General features: G+C 35.8%; 1 protein-coding gene and 1 pseudogene across 1 annotated transcript; one reads left to right on the top strand and one right to left on the bottom strand.

Annotated features, from left to right (window-relative positions):
• Nucleotides 1-364: 364 nt before the first annotated feature.
• LOC110719653 (mannose-P-dolichol utilization defect 1 protein homolog 2-like) lies at nt 365-6,997 on the top strand. Its single transcript, XM_021898635.1, has 8 exons — nt 365-639; nt 1,812-1,965; nt 2,946-3,018; nt 3,096-3,162; nt 3,310-3,369; nt 4,289-4,353; nt 4,443-4,484; nt 6,662-6,997. Exons 1-7 carry the CDS (start codon nt 493-495, stop codon nt 4,459-4,461), a joined length of 585 nt encoding a protein of 194 aa, XP_021754327.1. The 5' UTR covers nt 365-492; the 3' UTR covers nt 4,462-4,484; nt 6,662-6,997.
• A 122-nt stretch (nt 6,998-7,119) lies between these two features.
• LOC110719643 lies at nt 7,120-13,105 on the bottom strand (annotated as a pseudogene).
• Between the last annotated feature and the right edge of the window lie 6,641 nt (nt 13,106-19,746).

Genomic DNA, 19,746 nt, shown 5'->3' with positions numbered 1-19,746 from the left:
TGTGAAGGTGGTGATGTGGTGGTGTGAAGGTGGGTAGGGAAAGGGAATGGGAAAGTTTAGGGGGGTGGGGAATGGAGTTGGAAGGATTTGGGGTAATGAGGAGGGTAAAGGAAATGATTAAAAGTGTAAAACAAACATCAACAAAGGGAATCGAGCCAGTTGATTCCCATTCTCTTTCCTAATTACCACTAATCAAACGGCCCCTAAATGCTTTCCATAAAAGGAAATAGAGCAAATATTTAAAAATGACTGAAAAATGGAACAAATATTTAAAAACGGAGGGAGTATTTACGTAGTAAATTTTTATAATAGCTCAAACTTGAAATCGACCCAACCCAACCTGACTTAACGACCCAAATTGACATCAATCCCACGGCACGTACCAAGCAGACACCTTGCTAAAGAAAAAAACAGACTGTAAAGGGTAATTGAAGCTGAAGAAGCCTGAAAGTTAAAGCAAAACTTAGTTTGATCTCCAAAGTAATCAAAAAAATGGAGATATTTGGTATGGACTTTGGCTGTGTAATTGGATCGCTCCGCCATGGTCAAATTCCAGAAAAAGATTGCTTGCTTCCTCTTATTTCTAAGCTACTTGGTTATTGTATCGTTGCCGCTTCAACCACTGTCAAGATCCCTCAGGTTTTCTATTTCATCTTAATTATATTTTTTTTGTGGGAAATTATGACATTTAAAGCCCTAATTTGTTGTCAATTGATATAATTTGTTCAATTCTTTTGTAATTGTTATCAAATTATTCACTGAATTCCTTTTTTTAGCGGAATTCCGCATTAATGGTCTTCTTCTCCATGATTATGCGGTTGTTTGTTGGTTGTTTAACCTACAAAAAGTATCAATTCTAGTTGTTGTTTTTTCCTTTCTAAATTTAAACTATTTAACCAGTTAGAAGCATTATTTTGTGATGAATGTTGGTATGATTGGTTTTTTTCACCCTAAGTATACATTTTTCCAATGTCGTAATCTGTTTTTGGAGTGTTGAAATGAAATTATCTCTCTTTGTGATCGCAATTGCCGGTTTTGGTGTTTATTGGTGGATTCAAATTGAAGAATTTTCCGTTTAAGTTGAGTTTTGGTTTGGAATTTAATTATGGGCATTGTACATTGATGATTGATGATAGTTTTTGTTACACTTGATAAAGAAATAGTTTAATTAAGGAAATGGTGAGTAATGATCTTGCATATTGCCAAGTTAAAGTTTTTTTCTTGTCTATTTTCTTTACCATTTACAAGTATTACAACCAGTGGTACTAGTATCATCCAGAGATGTAAATATGAGTGATAGTAAAGTCAACAAAGAAAATTCGTACTTGATGCTTCCTCTATCCGTTAAAGTTTTTCCCTCGTCAATTTTCACTGCATTAAGAATTGTTTGAGTGGCTAGGTAGATTGGTTGTTTAGTACGTGCTGTAGTAAATAAGGTAGAGAGGAATTGTTAAGAGCAAGCTAACTAAAATGGGAATGGGGCTATCTATTAGGGACGACCCAATAAGGGAAATGGAGCAATTTTTAAGGACGGAGAGAGTAGTAAAGACAAACTCCCATACACATTCACAGGTTCACAAGTTCCATGTAAATTGAAGAAAAAGTTATTAATCTTGTTATACTTTACTTAGCTTACTTTCTGCTCATAGTATGTCATTGACTTGCCAATAATTTTTCTTTAAAAATTTTCAAGGCATTTCAAAGTTCTCTGGCAGACATGAACACTCTTATTTTACGATGTAATTCTTTCACACTAATTGTTTCCAAAGCTTTAGATTGCTATAAAATTAATTCTATCGAATATGTGGCAGATATTGAAGATCTTGGAACACAAAAGTGTTAGAGGGCTTAGTGTGGCAGCTTTTGAGCTTGAAGTTATTGGTTACACAATTTCTCTAGCATATTGCCTCCATAAAGGCCTCCCCTTTTCAGCCTTTGGGGAATATGCATTTCTATTGGTGCAAGGTACATAATATAACTTCACATAGAATTTTAGAACTCTCCCTTGATCGACTTATCTCCACTTTCTAACCTAAATATAATCATTATTCAGTGAAAGTTGTTTATCCAACTCATGTTCTTACATGTTAAACCCAACCAAAAGATATAATAGTACTAAGATGGGCAATCAACTAGGCAAAATATGATAGTATCAATATATAAATTGTTGGTCTTGTTTTTGCCTCCTCGTAATTCGGGGCTTTTATATTTTGGCTATTTTGGGGGGGGGGTCGGGGGGGCGGGGCGTGGGTGGGTGGGTGGGAGGTTTTTCATATCAATATATGCATGTTTCATGTTTGTGCCCACTTGTTTTTTCCTTGCATCCATTATAGGAAATTTCAGGAAGAACATTAGTTTTAGAGACTAAAGATGCTTACCCTTTGCTGCTTCGGATGACCTTTTATAAGTTATCATTTGACCCACTCTGTTTATGCTGCATCTATAGAGCTCGAGAGAATGTTGGTGCAATTTTTTATTGTTTTTTAATGGTCGTTAGCCAAGTCTCCTAAGACTGTTTTTTTCAGCTTTCATCTACTCCCTCCGTTTTTAAATACTTGCTCCATTTCTCCATGCGTGGAGTTTTAGGAGAAATTGGAGAAAATAATAAAATATAGAGGTGGTGGGGCAGTTGAGAAAATAAAAAATTGTGAAAAGCAAAATTAGTGAAAGAAGAGGAGGAGAGAGAGTATTATGTTGGATCCACCAAGTGTGAGAAATGAATTAAATATTGTAAAAGCTTTCCAAAAAAGGAAATGGAGCAAGTATTTAAAAACGGCCAGAAAAGGAAAGTGGAGCAAGTATTTAAAAACGGAGGGAGTATTTCATAACTAGCATGTTACTAGTCTTACTGCATACAGCTCAAATTCCCCCCCCCCCTTTTTCCCCCCGTTTAAATGTTTAGTATCCATTAAACTTCTGATTAATATATAGATATCTTCTTGCAGCTATAATTCTCGTTGGGGTAATATATTACTTTTCACAGCCTGTGGGGACTTCAAGATGGATGAGGGCACTATTGTATCCTTTGCTTTGTTGTCTGTAGAACATCTTTATCATCTAAAAAAAATCCCTCTTTCTTAACATTATTAATATAGATATTGTGGCTTGGCACCAACAATTCTGGCTGGTAAAATTGATCCCATGCTTTTTGAAGCTTTATATGTGAGTGAAATATTCTTTAATGATTCCACAGTTTGTTTAAGAACTGCTGAATTGGATGTATATTGACAACTATATGGTATTGTTTTGAGCAATATGCCACCTTTTTGTTTGTTACATACATACTCATTCTGGATCCATGTATCACAGGCATCTCAACATGCAATATTTCTCTGTGCAAGGATTCCTCAAATATGGAAAAATTTCAGTGTAAGTTGAACTCTTGAATGTTGATGACTGTTGGATAATGAGGATGACAACTGACAATTGTGTGTGTGTGTGTAGTATTTTCAAACTTGTCAATTTAAAACATTTTAAGGCATATTGAGGCAATTGGCTCTTGAAGCCTAAAAATTTGTGTACAGAATATTGTAGAAGACTTATATTTACCGAAATTAGCTGCACTAAACATTTGATTTATAGAAGTGGACTAAAAAAATTGACTCTTAGCTTCATAAAATACTTACAAGTGCAGTAATTTAGTTGGTGTTGGAAGACTCCCGTTTGCATCTCAAGTGCTTCTAATATATAGGGTGCCTTTATGTGAATTTCATTTGGATTTATGAATATTATGCTACATTTTGCCCCTTGTGGATGTGATTCTCCTGTCTCCACTCTATGATCTTCTGAGCCTAATCAAAGGGATCATAACTGGCTACCAGAGCACATCTACTGTGCCTTAATATACACGGTGTTGAACCAAGAATTTGCTACTTCTTTGGTGAAATAATTAGACCGGAATCGAGCAGGAACTGGAATGCATGGTCAAATATCAACCAAATTGTTGAATTAATTGTGAAGTCAGAATATTCCGGAGAAATTAATTAATATACCCCGATAATCTACCTGCTCATGCATATCTTTTCTTTGATTTCATTGTTTCCGAAACTTTTGAATCCTTTTGGTGACGAGCCGCTGTAGTACCTTTATTTTCCGAATATTAATTCTTGAATTAATATCTAGGTAAATGTTGTTCTTGACTATTCTAGAGACAGGTCTTAATGTAACATTGACTTATGAGCTTATGTTACAAAGCAACCTTTTATGCTGTTTGCTCTTGTTAGTAAGAGTCCATATAATGCTTATATATGGGCTTGACATTTTTGACAACTGTCTTCATAACTTGCAGAATAAATCTACAGGGGAACTCAGCTTTCTAACATGTTTTATGAACTTTGGAGGTTCCATGGGCGAGTAAATACATGATCTCATGCATCTTTTTTTATTTCACATTATTTGAGGTTCATTGTTCCATATCCTGATTACTGTTTGCTGTTTTGTAGTGAGGGTTTTTACCAGTAACCAGGAGAAAGCACCTACAAGTGGTATCCTTGCTCATATTATATTGTTGCATTGTTCTACACTTCTACGTATTTTGATAGTTATCAATTATACATACTTTTCGTCATCATCACCATCACCATCATCAACCCATCATTATTATTATTATTATTTTTATTTACTTTGTTAATGTGTTTGATGAAAATGGCACTTCTTTATGAGTATTTCTTATTCTATCTTTCTCAACTTTGATTTGCATTCTTTTTTAAAAATAATTTTTATACTAATTCCGTTTTTTAAAATTACAACGTGGAGGGATGCACAATATATAAGGAGAGGAAAGAGATAGAGATTAGAGAGAGATAAAAAGGGGGCCCATGTGATGAGGAGAGAAGTAGAGAGAATCGGGCCAAATAAAGTATTGTTGAAATCAATTTGGAACTTTCCAAAAAGGAATAGATTGCAGTTAAAAAGAACAGAGGTAGTATATCACAAGGGTCCTTTGGTTATAACTGTCTTTAGTCTTTTGCAAGTGATTAGGGACAACGCTATAGATGGCTAGACCTAATCAATCACCGTACCTTAGCTAAGCTTGGTGGATATTGGGCAGTTTGTAATGAGTTACAGAGGACTTCAGTCAAAATTACTGTCAAAACTCAAGACCTTTCACATTGTTTTCCCTGTAAATGTGGACTGCTGGGGAACTTTGGCCTAGGTTTTGACCTTTGACCTTTCAATGATTGATTCTTCATTTTGGATACGAAACATGCAAACTTTCCTTTAATTGCAGAGTTTGACACTATCTGGTGTCTAGCTCTCCATATGGTGGAGAACATTTTCATCCACTCGGAATTTCATGATGCTAGCCATAGCTGTTCGTGCAAGGAACACATCACTGTTTATCATAATACTTGGAAACTTTTGAAGGGCTTTATATTCCCATTAAAATGCCATGTACAGAAATCTGGATGTCTCCTTGAAGAACTGCTCTGTTACATTTTAGAGGGTTCTTTCATATTGTTATGGATTTCTTTGGAAGAATTAATTGAACTTTAGTAGAGTTGCTCGGGATTTGGCTGAGTTTGATTAATTCATGTGGAAATGCTATCAAGGATGGCACATATTGGTTTGTGATGCTCATTTGAAATATCAGCAGGGCAGCGGATTATGTGAAGTCATGGTGTGATGGTTCACATTGAATTTTAAGTACTTGTAGCTATCCTACAAATTACTCTAGTGACTATTATTGGTGACTAATGACTATGCCCTTGAACCCTCACATTTTCTTGGATTTCTATCCTTCTCTATATTTTGTGGTTTGACAAGGTGTTACTTTGTGACTAGTTTGTGTTACCCCTGATCAATTGACCAGCCTGGGTTGACTTTCATCTAGTTGTAGATATGGGAGTGGCATAATGTGGGCATGAAGTCACCAAGAAATATGGTGGCATTAGATCAAAGTTAAGGGAATAATGTTTGACTTCAAAGAAGGGGAAGAAGGATAATAGACTTATTTGGTCCATTAATTTTTATTGAGGATCTCCTTTAGAAGAAAAGAAATTTGGTGCGGATGTTTGGAAACCTAAACAACAAAGAGAATGAAGCAAGTGTTTGGGTCCTAGGTTGTTGGTGACCATGTTTCAAGGAAATCCAAGGTTTGGTTGACATTTTGGTTTCCAAGCACTTTTGGGGATAAAATTGGGAGGTTTATTTTATGTTAGGACTTTTTGTTTTTTTCCTATCTGGATGCCATGCTAAGAGAAGGCAAAACCAACTCAAAATTGCCAAACTTCTATCAGGTGCTTAAAGTGAAGGCTTTTGAAATGTGTAATGGAAAGATGGTTCACCAATTATTTTGAGGATGGCACATCAAATTTTGTAAGCTTTGAGAGAGGAGAAAGGTTATGAGGAAGGGGGGAAGAGGAAAAGCAAAAGAGAGATGGTAGCAGTGTGGTGAGGAAGGGGGGGATGGGTGCTTCCCCTGCTTGTTTGTTGTTGCAGGAGAAATGTAGGAAAGCCTTGTGATGCATCAAATATATATAGATGTGAATTCGATTTTACAGATGTAGAATATATCAAGGAAAAATCCAGGGATAGTGTTACGATTGTATAGTTTGTTTTTCCACGGTCTTTGTAAATTTGCAACATACTAGTATAACTGTAACTATGCTGCCTTTTTCATCTGGAAATTTGTTTAATTAATTCCTTGACTCTGTTTTAGTTGTGATGGGCTCTGTCCTTGGTGCTGTAACGAATGGTACCTTGTTAAGCCAGATAATTATATACAAGAAATCTGACAAGAAGAAAGATAAGAAGGTTGAGTAAAGAAAGTCTCTGTTTCTGAGACTGCGTTGCTGTGGCTGTAAATCTCCATGTCACGTTTTATATCCTTTTTTTGTATAATTTTTTCCATGTAGTGTCCAGCAACTAAACGAAAATTATGTTTTGTAAGCAATTCTGGCAGTCTGGAAGTTTCAATCTGTAGATTTTATTGCATTTATACAAACAGCATGGAAGGCAATCTGATACTAGTGACAAAAATGTTACTGATTTAAAAGATGAGCAAGATATACTTTTATTCTGCGATTAACACTGTGTTGATTGTTATTACTGATGAATGCATGCTTTTTCATTGTCTCTATATCACTGAGAACGATCTTACAAATCCTATACCGTAAAAACTAAATGAATAATGAATAAGTTATTGATCATTAATTCATGATAACTGTTTTTCCAGCATTACATATCCGATCATTCAATGATCTTCATACTTCTGTTTCTACTAGACCTTGTTGGTATGCCAGTTTGTCCCACGTGGCACACGCGAGAGGAAAAGGTTAGGGCATAGCAACTTCACAAAGTATATGTAGGAATGCACCAAGAAGTCTTCCATCAATCTCTCAATACTGTTTTACAGTCAGTGTGAGGCTACAGAGGAATCAGAGGGAGGTTACCAAAAAAAAAATAAAAAAAAAATAAAAATTGAAACGTTTTATCAGCGATTCTCAAGGATCATGACTATCATTGATAAATTATTACATCGGAGTTCACTAAAAAATGTATAGAGGAAACCTCAAGGATCTAAACTCTCATCTCAAGTTAATCTCCTAAGCAATCATTCAAGCAGCTCTTCAACTACCTCTTCTTTCAGACAAAGAAGATAAGCGAGCAAGCCAACTACTGGTATGTATGTACCTAGCGTATTTTACAAACGTAAGTCTGTCTTCCGAAACGTTTAGTAGGTTTTCACCGATCAACCAAGGCTGAAAAATCGTATAAAGAACAATATCCCAGCTAAAAGCATAAGCGAGCCTATCGGATCCCAGATAGCTCAACAAGAAATTCAACCTGTCATTTACACTTCCAAAATCACCATCCATTCTTCCAAATAGAGCCCATGGAATGGATATTGCACACACAGCCCCACCAATCAAACCAACTACTGGTGCACCTTTGATCATCACAGTACCCAATTGAGAGGGCTTTCTTGGGTAGTCACTTGCATCAGCTTCATTTAGTCTGATAGCCATGTAGGGTATCATGAATGCTATGAACCAAAAGTAACAATGGTATTCAACAACTCTTGCGTAATATATATACTCCGTATATCTATATATAAAAGCATAGCCACAGAAAAGTAGGAATCCTATAATATATCACAATTAAAAGATGTTTAAACCAGCAAATGAAGATGACTGAATTATACAAGTATAACTTAATGTAAGAAAACTGGAGAAGCAACTTTACAGTAACTTCATCAGGGTGCCTACAGCTATCAGGATATTAAATGTAAGGACAAATTATAGGGTAAATAACCAAGACACATTCTCCAATTGTTGGAAAGGAAGCAAACTACATGGAACAAAGATGAATTGTGAGGATATAGCTAAGAGGAATTATGAGGAACTAAGCCGTCATTATTTATCAACATGAAACATTTTTTAAATTGTGGGTTGATATTTACATATCATACTATGATTACAATTCCAAGGTGAGCGATTTTGTTATATAGCTCCAGATTTTCTAATGTACTTTTTTAATGAACTCTCTCAAGGTTTAACTTCTGACTACCATTAAACAAGAACTTTATTCAACTTCATCAGAACAGCAGAGCAGAATCAGGCAAGATTTTTCAGACTAAGCAAAAGAGTTATCAGTAGAACTTACTGTTTGTCAGGAACATCTGAAGGCCCCATAACGCATCCAGGGATCCCTTGTATCTACCATTCTTAAAATCAGTGTATAGTAGAGGAGCAAACATGAAGGTCCATGCCACAACGAAGTTGCTGAGCCCTTCAGACACCTAAATTGAAATCAGAATTTTCAATCAGAGTAGGCAATAAAGATATTGAATGCATTGGTCTTGAACTTCAGTCACACTACTTACTGGGTGAAGAACTGGGGCTTCTATAGCATGAATACCAACTACTCTGTCAGAAACACACACAATACTGATTAGTACTAGAGCTCTGGTACCTCACAAGGTTAACAGAAGACGAAGCAGAGTATAGGTCAATTACCTGTCTATGCAAAAAAAGGATAAAGGTGGGCATATATTTAAAAATGCAAAAAAATTATATGATGACATCACAAATTAACATATATTATGCTTTAATCATAGTGACAGTCATTTTATGCTTCTGTCATAGACAGCAGAACAATGATTCATGCTATGAAAGTATACAACTTCTAGTATATCATAACTTCAAAATGCCACAGGTGTAAACAACCATATGAAATCAGTAATTGTGTACATATGGAATGTTAGTGAGAGCTCGATTTTGTTGATGTATACAGTCACAGCCCTAATGATAGCAAATTGGCCTATGAACCTCATTCTGTCGTATGTCATAATGTGTAAGAAGACGATTACATCCTCATTTTCATAATGACTAGCCCTACCTGGCTACTTGCAACCATGCACTTCATATTCGCTAGAGTTCACTCTCATATAGCTATCCCCTCCTCATGTCAATCCCATGAGTTTATTCTTCATTCTCTCAACAGAAAAGGAGCAAAAATTGACATCAGTTGTAAAACTCCCAGAACAAAAATTACCTAGCCATTTTGCCAATAATATTTGAAATACTGAGTGCAGGTCTGCTTAGTATTCCTGTGCTCCAAAGAAAGATCATAAGGCGAGAACCTCCTCAACTTGATAATTTCTCCATTATAGGGTTGCACGTAGATGACGTGATAACTTAGGAAATGGTGCTGAATTTAGGTGTCAAATTAAACATGGGCTCACTTATAATAAACCAAACTAGTTGTGTAGGCACACCACAACAAAATGGAATTTTTGAGTGGAAATAAAGAGGATGTCTTAGAATCTATGATTAGTGTTGTGTAACAAACACAACACCGATATAGTAATATAGTACAATCGTATAATCTTAAGTTAAAAACAACCTATGTTACTTGTTGATGTTATGGTAAGTAGTGAATTTGAGTATAATAAAATGATAACCCAATGAAGATGAAGGATTCCCGACACCTTAAAGACTTCGGGAAGCTAAGTTGGTGATATAATTATATAAACAAATAATAATCTCTTGCAGCTCTTCACTAGCAATGCGACAACATAATTCTGAAGTAGCAATGTAGCTAAACCAAACACATTTTTAGGACTTTTATGCACTTATTGGTAGGCTTATTATGGTTCCAAACCAACTTATATGACCTCGGGAAACACCCAACACATTCACTTCAATTTTGAAAAAAATTTCCAAAATTGGCCGAAAGGAAACATGCCAGGGTGCTCATATTGGACAATTTTTGTCTAACCCAAAAAGGAAACATGCCAGGGTGCTCATATTGGCCCACAACACCCTGGGAGCCCATTTGGGTGGTTGGAACCTTTTGTTTACAACTTACGATTCCCTTCATTAATTCAAGGCCACCACTAGACTTTATACGAGATTGCGTAGTAATCATATACGGTTCCAACAAACATCATATGACCCTGGGATGCATATCCCCTACATTATATGACCCAACACATTATTGTTATCGTATTTTTCCTCTCTCACCCTGTAACCAACCAGCTCTCCTTCTCTTTGAATCTAAGAGCCAATTAGTCATGCATAAGCTACACATCCTGCTTGGCTTGAAGTTAGTCATAACTAATATCTTGTTCTTATATAAGGTACAAAAAAAAATTGATCGGTCTTGTCTTAGAAGACTGGTAAAATAGCTTAAGATGCAGCCAATCATATTATTATGGTAGTATATTTACACTTACCAAGAATATAAGACCATCAAAGTGATACTTACCAGCATTTGTTATCGACAAGATAAAGAAGAAATTCAAAAAAAGGCCCACAAGATCATTGATAGTGTCAGAACTGATAGCCCATACAGGATCACCCTGTCATATATGCAAGTTAAACTTCAAAGTTAAAAGGAAAGGTCAAACTTACATAGCACAATGCTAGTAATTGCAGATAATCATATTCTATTTGAGACAATAGAAACAATAAAGTTCAACGTATATGATCACAAGGCAATAGAACGTATAAGAACATGAAAACATCAAACATAGAGCAGGAAATTCTCCATCTCCTTTCTTCACAGGATGGTTTGAGGGGTGGGGTAAGGAGGAGGTGTCACAGTGAGAGAGTTTGTGGCATGATCAACTTTCTATGGACATTTAATTGAATGCATCCCCTCCCCCCACCCCAATCCTCTAATTCAGTCCATTCATATGTTAAAGAAGATGAAGATAACATGAATGACTTTTCCTTATCAGGAGACTACTTTGCTACAGACCTACAGTTCCGAAGCAGATGAAAGCAACTGTGTAGGCTGTCAGTTTGCAGAGATCATATTTTTGTGAGAATCTATAGACTTTGAAGACAGGAAGATGTCATCTCTTGCAGGTATATTGTGTTTTATCTTATGAGATAAAAAAGAGTAAAATACCAGATTGACTGTACATTATAATACAATGATTTTTCATTGGAAAAAAGCCTTTTAGTATGGTTGCGATAGCTAGAAGCCTTATTTACTTCTTTGGTCATCTATAGATAACAATATATGAGGTATACGAGAAGCAAGAGGCACAAATTGTAGCAAGCTGTGATTTTTGCTGTTTTGTGGATGCTTTGGTTGAAGAGGAATGATAAAATTGAATTTACATGATCCTGTCTTCTTCGGCAATGATGTCCTTATGGGATCTCGTGGTATTCAGCTTCTTTTTCAGCTTATGCTCGAGGTGCCTGTCCCTTTCAGATGTACTACGTGATTGGTGTTTGGTGCTCATTTATACTTTTGCTGGAGTTTTGTAGACTTTCAGTCCCCCTCTTTTCGAAACTTCTTTAACTGTTTCAATGAATTTTCTTTTCTTATCTTAAGGCCCTGTTCACTTCTTCAGTAAAAATAATTTCAATTTAGCAAATATAAGATGAAGTGAACTGAATATCAAGGACTCAAGGAGAAAGTTAGATGAAAGACTTCTCTTGATTATTAACCTCTTTGAAACTAATTCAGTCCTATGACGTCTTGCCACAAAAGTAACTCAAGAAACTCTTAAATAAGTAATAGAGTTCAAAATATGTCATACACTCATGTCTCAACTTCAAAGTCAAATGATAAATATCTCCAAAAATGACGTCCATTCCGCCGCAATAACCACAATATCAGCCAATCAGGGGTGTAAAAGATGAGCATCTTACTCTAAACTATCCACTAATACTCCACCTTCAACATCACAAAGATATCATAATTCATTGAAATTTGGAGAATGGACTAATATCTGTGTAATGCACTTGATATTGATGATAACTTTACTCAATAACTTTAAAATGAAAATATTGATGCAAGATTTCCAATTGATCAGTTCTTTTTTAGTTTCTGATAAAGCAAAACACATAAACGACTCAGTAGTTCTCCATAAAATAAATTCTATTGAAATTTCTATTTATTCGAAAATTATTAGGTTTGAAAAACTCACATAAATTCCAAATACTATGAAACAACAGCATCACAATTCACGACAACATAATTCCAATGAATTCAGTCAATTCACACCTTATGCTACATTTCATAAAAAAAAAATAGAATAATAAAAAAAAAAAAAAAAAAAAAAAAAAAAAAAAAAAAAAAACAACAACAACAACAAATATGAGAGAAAATTAGGGGAAAATAGAAGAGCATAAAAAGGAAGAGAGCATACTAACAGGAGCAAAAGGAAGCAAAAAGAGCCAAACAATGTAGACCCCTTCCATAACCCACAACACTGCTTGAGTTAATTTTCTACGAAAAGATTCAGATTCATCTTCAACACCAACTAACCCAGAATTCTTTCTATTCGACGAATTTCGAGTTGCAGAACAAGGAATTGTTAGTTGACAATGGCGATTTGGCGGGAAATTAGGGGTAGTTTTTTGGGGGAATTTGAGTGGAAGATGATGATGATGAGAGAGAGAAAAGCGTCGAGAAATGGAAGGTTTAGGAGGTGGTTGGGAAGTGTGGAAGAGTAGAGCTCGAAATGGAGTGACTGTTGACGACGCCATTGTTGTCATCTTCAAGGTACTGCTGAAAGTTGTGATGAAGAAGAGAGAGAATGGTTATTGGCTTGGTTCTGTGTTTCATGGCAACGTGGCGCCAAATTCATCGTTTCACGGAGTAATTCATAGGACGGGCCGACGGGGTATCCAATTATCCGTGAAAACGGTAAACTCCGTACTTAGGCAATCTGTAATAGTTATGGGTTGGTAAACTAAGGGTCTGTTTAATTTACGTCTAATGATATTGCTAATGATATAAAGCCAAATTTCATTCTTTTAAACTCTTATTATAACGACAACGACGACGACGACAACAACAACAACAACAACAATAATAATAATAATAATAATCAATAAGTAATAAATAATAATAATAATAATCAATAAATAATAATAATAATAACAATAATAATAATTGAAATAATAATAATAATCAATAAATAATAATAATAATCATCAATAAATAATAATAATAATAACAATAATAATAATAATACTAATAATAATAATCAATAAATAATAATAATAATAATAATAATAATAATAATCATCATCAATAATTAATAATAATAATAATAATAATAATAATAATAATAATGAGAGTGGGGTATAGCTCAAGTGGTTAGAGCTTCCCTCCCGATTCCAGGAGATCCTGGAATCGATTCTCACCCTCGCCCTTGTACATATGTATAGTAATAAATAATCAAAGATCTTCAGCTCAGCTCAATTCAGTAAACAGGCCCTAAGATTAGAGAATTAGCCAAAATAATACTCCCTCCGTCCCTAAATTACATGCGGAGGGAGTACCCTTAAGGTATTTACTTTTTTCAAGTTGTGTCCATCCATTTTCAAAATTCCCTTAAGATATTCACTTTTCCAAGCCGTAACCACCCATTTTCAAAATTCCGCGCTGTAACCCCAAGGTACCTTTAGTTTCCCTTCGTGAACTTAATTTAACTTTCTGTTAACTTCAAAATAAAGAACCCCAAAACACCCAACACACCTCTCTCGATCTCCTCCCTACAAGCCACACCATCGCCGAACCTCCGGCCGCACCACTGCCAAACCTCCCGCCGCACCAGCGCACCTCGCTCCTCTCTCCTCGACCCACCACCGCGTGACCCTCCTCTCTCCTTCTCTCTCAACTCTTAATGCCCAGATTTTCGACCATTTTTCGAAAATTTTTGGGCAAACGTCGAACAATTTCAACCAATTGAACCATAATTCCTGCAGATTTTAGTTGGAAAAATCAATTAAAACAAGTTTTGTGTATTTAATCTCAATGTAATTGAACCAAAATTGATGATTTAACAATTAAAAATCAAATTGAGGGAAAAATTAGGGTTTTCTATTGTTTTAAACCAAATTCTTTGATTTCAAAACGAAAACAGCAATTAACAACTTAATTTTGCAATTTGAATCCAATAAAACAAAAGCTCTAAACCAATTTTTCGAAATTTCAATTCGAATTAAACTCCTACATTGCATTCTAACACTTTCTTTGGTGGTGCACTAGGCGGTGGTGGGCCTCCGATGGGTGGTAGTGGGGCTGTGATGGGTGATGGTAGAGGTCGCTGGCAGGGTTCTCGGTCTGCTTGCAGGTGGGGGTTCGGCGGGTGGCCTGGGGTGTGTTGGTGGGTGGTGGGTCGTGAGGGCTGGGTTTTGGTGGCGAGGAAATATAAAACTTACGGCAATAGCAAATGGCAATTTAACAGCAGGGTTACATCTTACACGCTGAAGGTACTTTGGGGTTACAGCGTGGAATTTTGAGACACAGCTTGGAAATTGAATACCTCAGGTATTGTGTAGAAAAACCCAAAATTTATTTATAATTTCGGTAAAATATCAAGTCATGTTTGATTATCAAATTTGTTTTTGGTGTTTAGCGATCCATATGAACGAATGATGAGAATCGATCCTGTGATCCCCTAAAATCAGGGAAAAAGCTATAACCATTTGAGCTATTCTTCACCTTTTGTGTTTAGTTAATTACTGTATCATGTCTATGAAAGTCGTAATAGAGCACAACATCTAAATAAAAGAACAAAAGTGAAGAATACCACCAAAGCGTAAGGTGAGGGATGTCAATGGGGTGGGGCGGGGCGGGGCGGGGCAGATGAATTTGAACCAATTGAACCATAATTCGTGCAGATTTTCGTTGGAAAAATCAAATAAAACAAGTTTTGTGTATTTAATCTCAATCTGTTAACCATAAAAGTTTGTAATATAAAAGGCAAAGAGAAAAATGAAGAAGCAAATTATGTTAATGAAGAAAATGCTCCTTGTCCCAGCTTTGATGTGTCTGATTATTTCATGGATAATGCTGAAATTGGAAATGATTTCATCTTTAAAGAAAATAACAATGCTTAGATTTTCAGATTTCCCATCTACTAATGTAATATATATTATGTTTTTATGTATTTTCTGTTGTGTAATGTATTTTAAATTTCTAGTTATGTACTTTTAATTTCTATCACCAATAAAAGTTTGTATGATGTTATTCTAAACTAATCTCATATTTATTTTAGGTTTTTTAAAAAATGGATTATAACACCGCAAAATCTCAAATTTTTATTATAACACCACATAAAGATACAAAAATTTGATTTCACCACCATTTAACGGATTCTTGGATGGAATCCGTTAGTACGTGGGGCTCACTTTGGACACGTGTCAATGCTTTATTGGTTAAAAAAAATTATATATTTTTTTTAAAAAAAAAAACCAAAACCTAACCCATCCATACTCCTCCACCGTCGGCAGCCCTATCTGCCACCGCCGGCAGCCGAACTCTCTCCACCGCTGCCGAAACCCGCTACTTCACGGGTAGAACCACTCAGCCATGCCCTTCCCTTTCTCCAAATCAACAAACCCTTTCCTAACTCTTTTCCCCCTTCCCGAAAACCATCATAGCAGCCACCTCTACCCCTAAAACAATCGAAATCAACATACCCTAAACCATAATTGTCGATAATTGAACCCAAATTGCTCTCTTGAGTGCACGAGGTTGATGTGGAGGTGTAGTGCACCTGGTGGTTATGTGGGTTGGTGCGGTGCGCAAGGTAGTAGCGTGGGTCAGTGCGGTGCGTGAAGTGTTGCGTGCTTTGCTTTGGTGGGTTGATGTGGTGCGTGAAGTGGTTAGGGGGCTGGGTTGGTTTTCGGGGATGGAGAAGGGGTTGAATTGAGTCGCTGGTTTTGGTGGGGGCAAGGGGTGTGCTGGCGGCTGGGTTTGGGCTGTCGGTGGCGAGGGCAGGTGGTGGGGCTTGGTTGGGTTAAGGTTTTTTCTTTTTTTTTATTATTTTAAACCATTAGATTATTGACACATGTAATTTGAGGGCCCTACTAACGGTTTTCATCCAAAGAACCGTTAAGTGGTGGTGAAATCCATTTTTTGTGTTTTTTTGGTGTTATAATTAAAGTTCTTTTTTTGTTAGTGTTATAATCCATTTTTTGCAAAATTTATGGTGATATTTTCTAAAAAAAACCTTTATTTTATGAAGATACGGATCTGCTTGACGTTAGTTCCGAATATCAATGACTTTTGGACAGTGGAACAACACATACTATCTCGAAGGATAGAAAATATTTTTCACAACTAAAGTTGTTTCAAGTAAATATAAATACTACCTCCGTTACATATTAGTTGCAACTTTTGCCATTTAGGGGTGCTACCTATTAGTTGCAACTTTATATTTCTTTCTTTTTTTTGGTAAATTTTTTCATATAAAATTACTACTTTGCCCTTACTTAAAAAAATCATAATCTCAATTACCTATTATAATCTGATCACCTTAACCATTAACCCAAAGTCATTAAATTAATGATTCTCCAACAACTATTTCTAGGTCAGCAAAATTAATTAAAGGATCTGGAAAGGCTTGTATAATGCTTCCAAATGGGACAAAATTGATAATCAATAATACTTTATATTCGAGTAAATCTCGAAGAAATCTCATAAGCTCAAAAGATGTACGCCAAAATGGCTTTCATTTAAAAACAATGACAACAGATCAAAAGGAGTATATATACTCACGGCAAAAAAACATGGCAAGAAACATATTTATGAGAAATTGTCGGCATATTCTTCGGGGTTATATCGTATAAACATACGACCTGTGAAAATCAATATGATATCTAACAAGAAGTTAGATGACAACATTTGATTATTTTATGGTATGATCGTTTGGGACATTTAGTAACTGGGATGCTGCAAAGAATAATAGCAAATACAGTTGGACATTCAATAAGAAATGTCAAAATTCCTCGATCAGAAGAATTAACATGCCTTGCATGTTCACTTGGCAAATTAATAATAAGGCCATCTAGGAACAAAATTGTTACTGATTCCTAGAAAGAATTCAGGGAGATATATGTGGGCCAATGAATCAGACATGTGGACCATTTCGATATTTCATGGTTTTAATTGATGCTTCTATACGATGGTCACATGTCAGTCTGCTTTCAAGTAGAAATGTTGCCTTTGCAAAATTACTTGCCCAAATTCAAATGAAGAGCACAATTCTCAGATCATACAATAAAGAAAATAAGACTTGACAATGTTGGGGAATTTACATCCCAAACATTTAATAATTATTGCTATGTTACTTGGACTCGGGAACAGGTGTCGAACACAGACACGTGTCCAAGTATCAGATTCGGAAATTTTCAAAATTTTAGGTCACGGGAACACTGTCCGACATTTGGACACATGTGTAGGGACACGTCATTTTTTTTAACAAATAAATCATACAGTATGTAAAATTATGTTAATAAGTGTACTAACAAATTATGTTAACAAGTGTACTAACAAGTCCTTAAAGAGAATGAGGTGTGAGTGGGCCCAAAGAAGTAGATATGAATAAAGGAGAAAATTTCTCCTATCCCTCACGTGATATGATAACTTTTTTTTAAAAACAAATCCGACTTAGAGTTACAGCTGTGACCCACCTACCCCCTATTCCTCCTTTTAGGGGTGAAAGTAATTTGGATAAAAACCGAAAACCGATCCAAACCGAACCGAAATAGCAATTCGGATCGGTTTTTTTCGGTTTTCGGTTTGGATCGGTTTCAAAAAATCAAAACCGAAATATTTCGGTTTGGATTCGGTTTTGGGCTTCCAAAAACCGAAAACCGAAAATCCAAACCGAAATTTATGAAGCCCAAATATCCCAGCCCATTTCTCCTACCCTACATATATATACTAAAGCCCTAAAATACTCCTCTCTTATCCCAGTCTTTTTTTCCCCTCTTCTGCGGCACATTCCTCACCAAACCCTAATCCTCCAAAATTTCCCCATTTTCTCCCTCACCACCCCAGTAGCTCCGACCACCACCTTCCTCAGTCCGCTCACCACATATCCAGTCAACGTCTATCACCATCAGTTCGCTTGTGTTCGTGGCTTCGTGCTCCCGCAGATCTCGTTTCTCACCGCCGCTTGTGTTCGTGGTTTTGTGCTCCCTAAAATTACCACCAGTTCACCGCCGCGGCGCCGCTCGTGTTCGCGTTCCCTCACTATCTCCTCTCACTCAGTCACTCAAGGGTAAGAATTCTCATTTTTTGCTTCTCTTCTTCTTATTAATTTCACTTTCGTTCTGTTAATTTCACTTATCTTTTCCTGCTTCTCTTCTTCTTAGATGTGTACTCATTTCCCACTTCTCTTTGCAAGTTTTCATTCAATAGTTCTGTTCTGTTTGAATTCGTTAATTTGTTGTTCGATCTGTTCGACATTGGCTAATATGATGACATTGATGTGCTATAATGTTTAAATTGGCGACATTGATGTTTTGTTTGTTCGAATTTGATTATATTGATTTCCTTTTCTTTATTTATATATATTATGTAACATGTTTATTTTTTTTATTGTTAGATATCGTTGAGCTTGATTGTTTGAAGCTGCCATGTTGAAGAAATGAAGAAGCTGCTGCCTGCCATGTTGATTCTAGCTGCTGTCAATCTACCATATTGATTTTAGTTGATGTTATTATGGTTTTAGCTGCATGTAGACTCATTGTAGACTGTTATTCCATTTTAAGACTTTTATCGTGTTTGTAATTTTATTCTAATGGCTGGACAATTTTTTTTATTATGATTTTCCCTTAATTTGGCAAATTTTTGGCTTAAAGACCAACTATTGTAATTCACCAATTTAGGCCTACAAAAGGGCCAAAACAAACTTCCGATTAAAAGCCCAATTTTAAGGCCCAAATCAACAGCCCAGAAAAATTCGGTTTGGATTGGATCCATTTTTCAAAACCGAATTATTTCGGTTTGGATTGGATTGGATTGGATTGAATCCAAATTCGGTTTGGATTCGGTTCCAAGAATCAGAAACCGAAATAATTCGGTTTGGATTCGGTTTGGGGTATAATCCAAACCGAATACCGAACTTTCACCCCTACCTCCTTTCTCCTTCCTTTTTTCTTTCACTTTCTTCGTAAAAACATAGCTATATCCTCCATTTATAATTCTACTCATAATTCTCTAAAATCATGGCATAGAACTTCAAATTTCGAGAGGGTTTTCCACGGTTTTGTATCTGAATGGCAAGGTAGGATTTAGTATGGTCTTTTCTTGTATTAAAAAATAAATAAATAAAAAATCAGATATGTATTTTCTCTTCCACTCTCTTCTATGAGATGAAGTGTCCGAGTGCAAAGTGGAGAATCCGACACGAATTTAGTGTCAATATTGGCCGAGTGTGATTAACATATGATTATTGTATGTCAATTGGAATTGTTGTTGAACACCCAGTAGCTCATGTTCATACACAAAATGATTTAGCTGAATCACTAATTAAGA

This window comes from Chenopodium quinoa, unplaced genomic scaffold (genome assembly GCF_001683475.1).
Source record: "Chenopodium quinoa cultivar QQ74 unplaced genomic scaffold, ASM168347v1, whole genome shotgun sequence".
NCBI lineage: Eukaryota > Viridiplantae > Streptophyta > Magnoliopsida > Caryophyllales > Amaranthaceae > Chenopodium > Chenopodium quinoa.
This window is presented reverse-complemented; position numbering and strand designations above follow the sequence as displayed.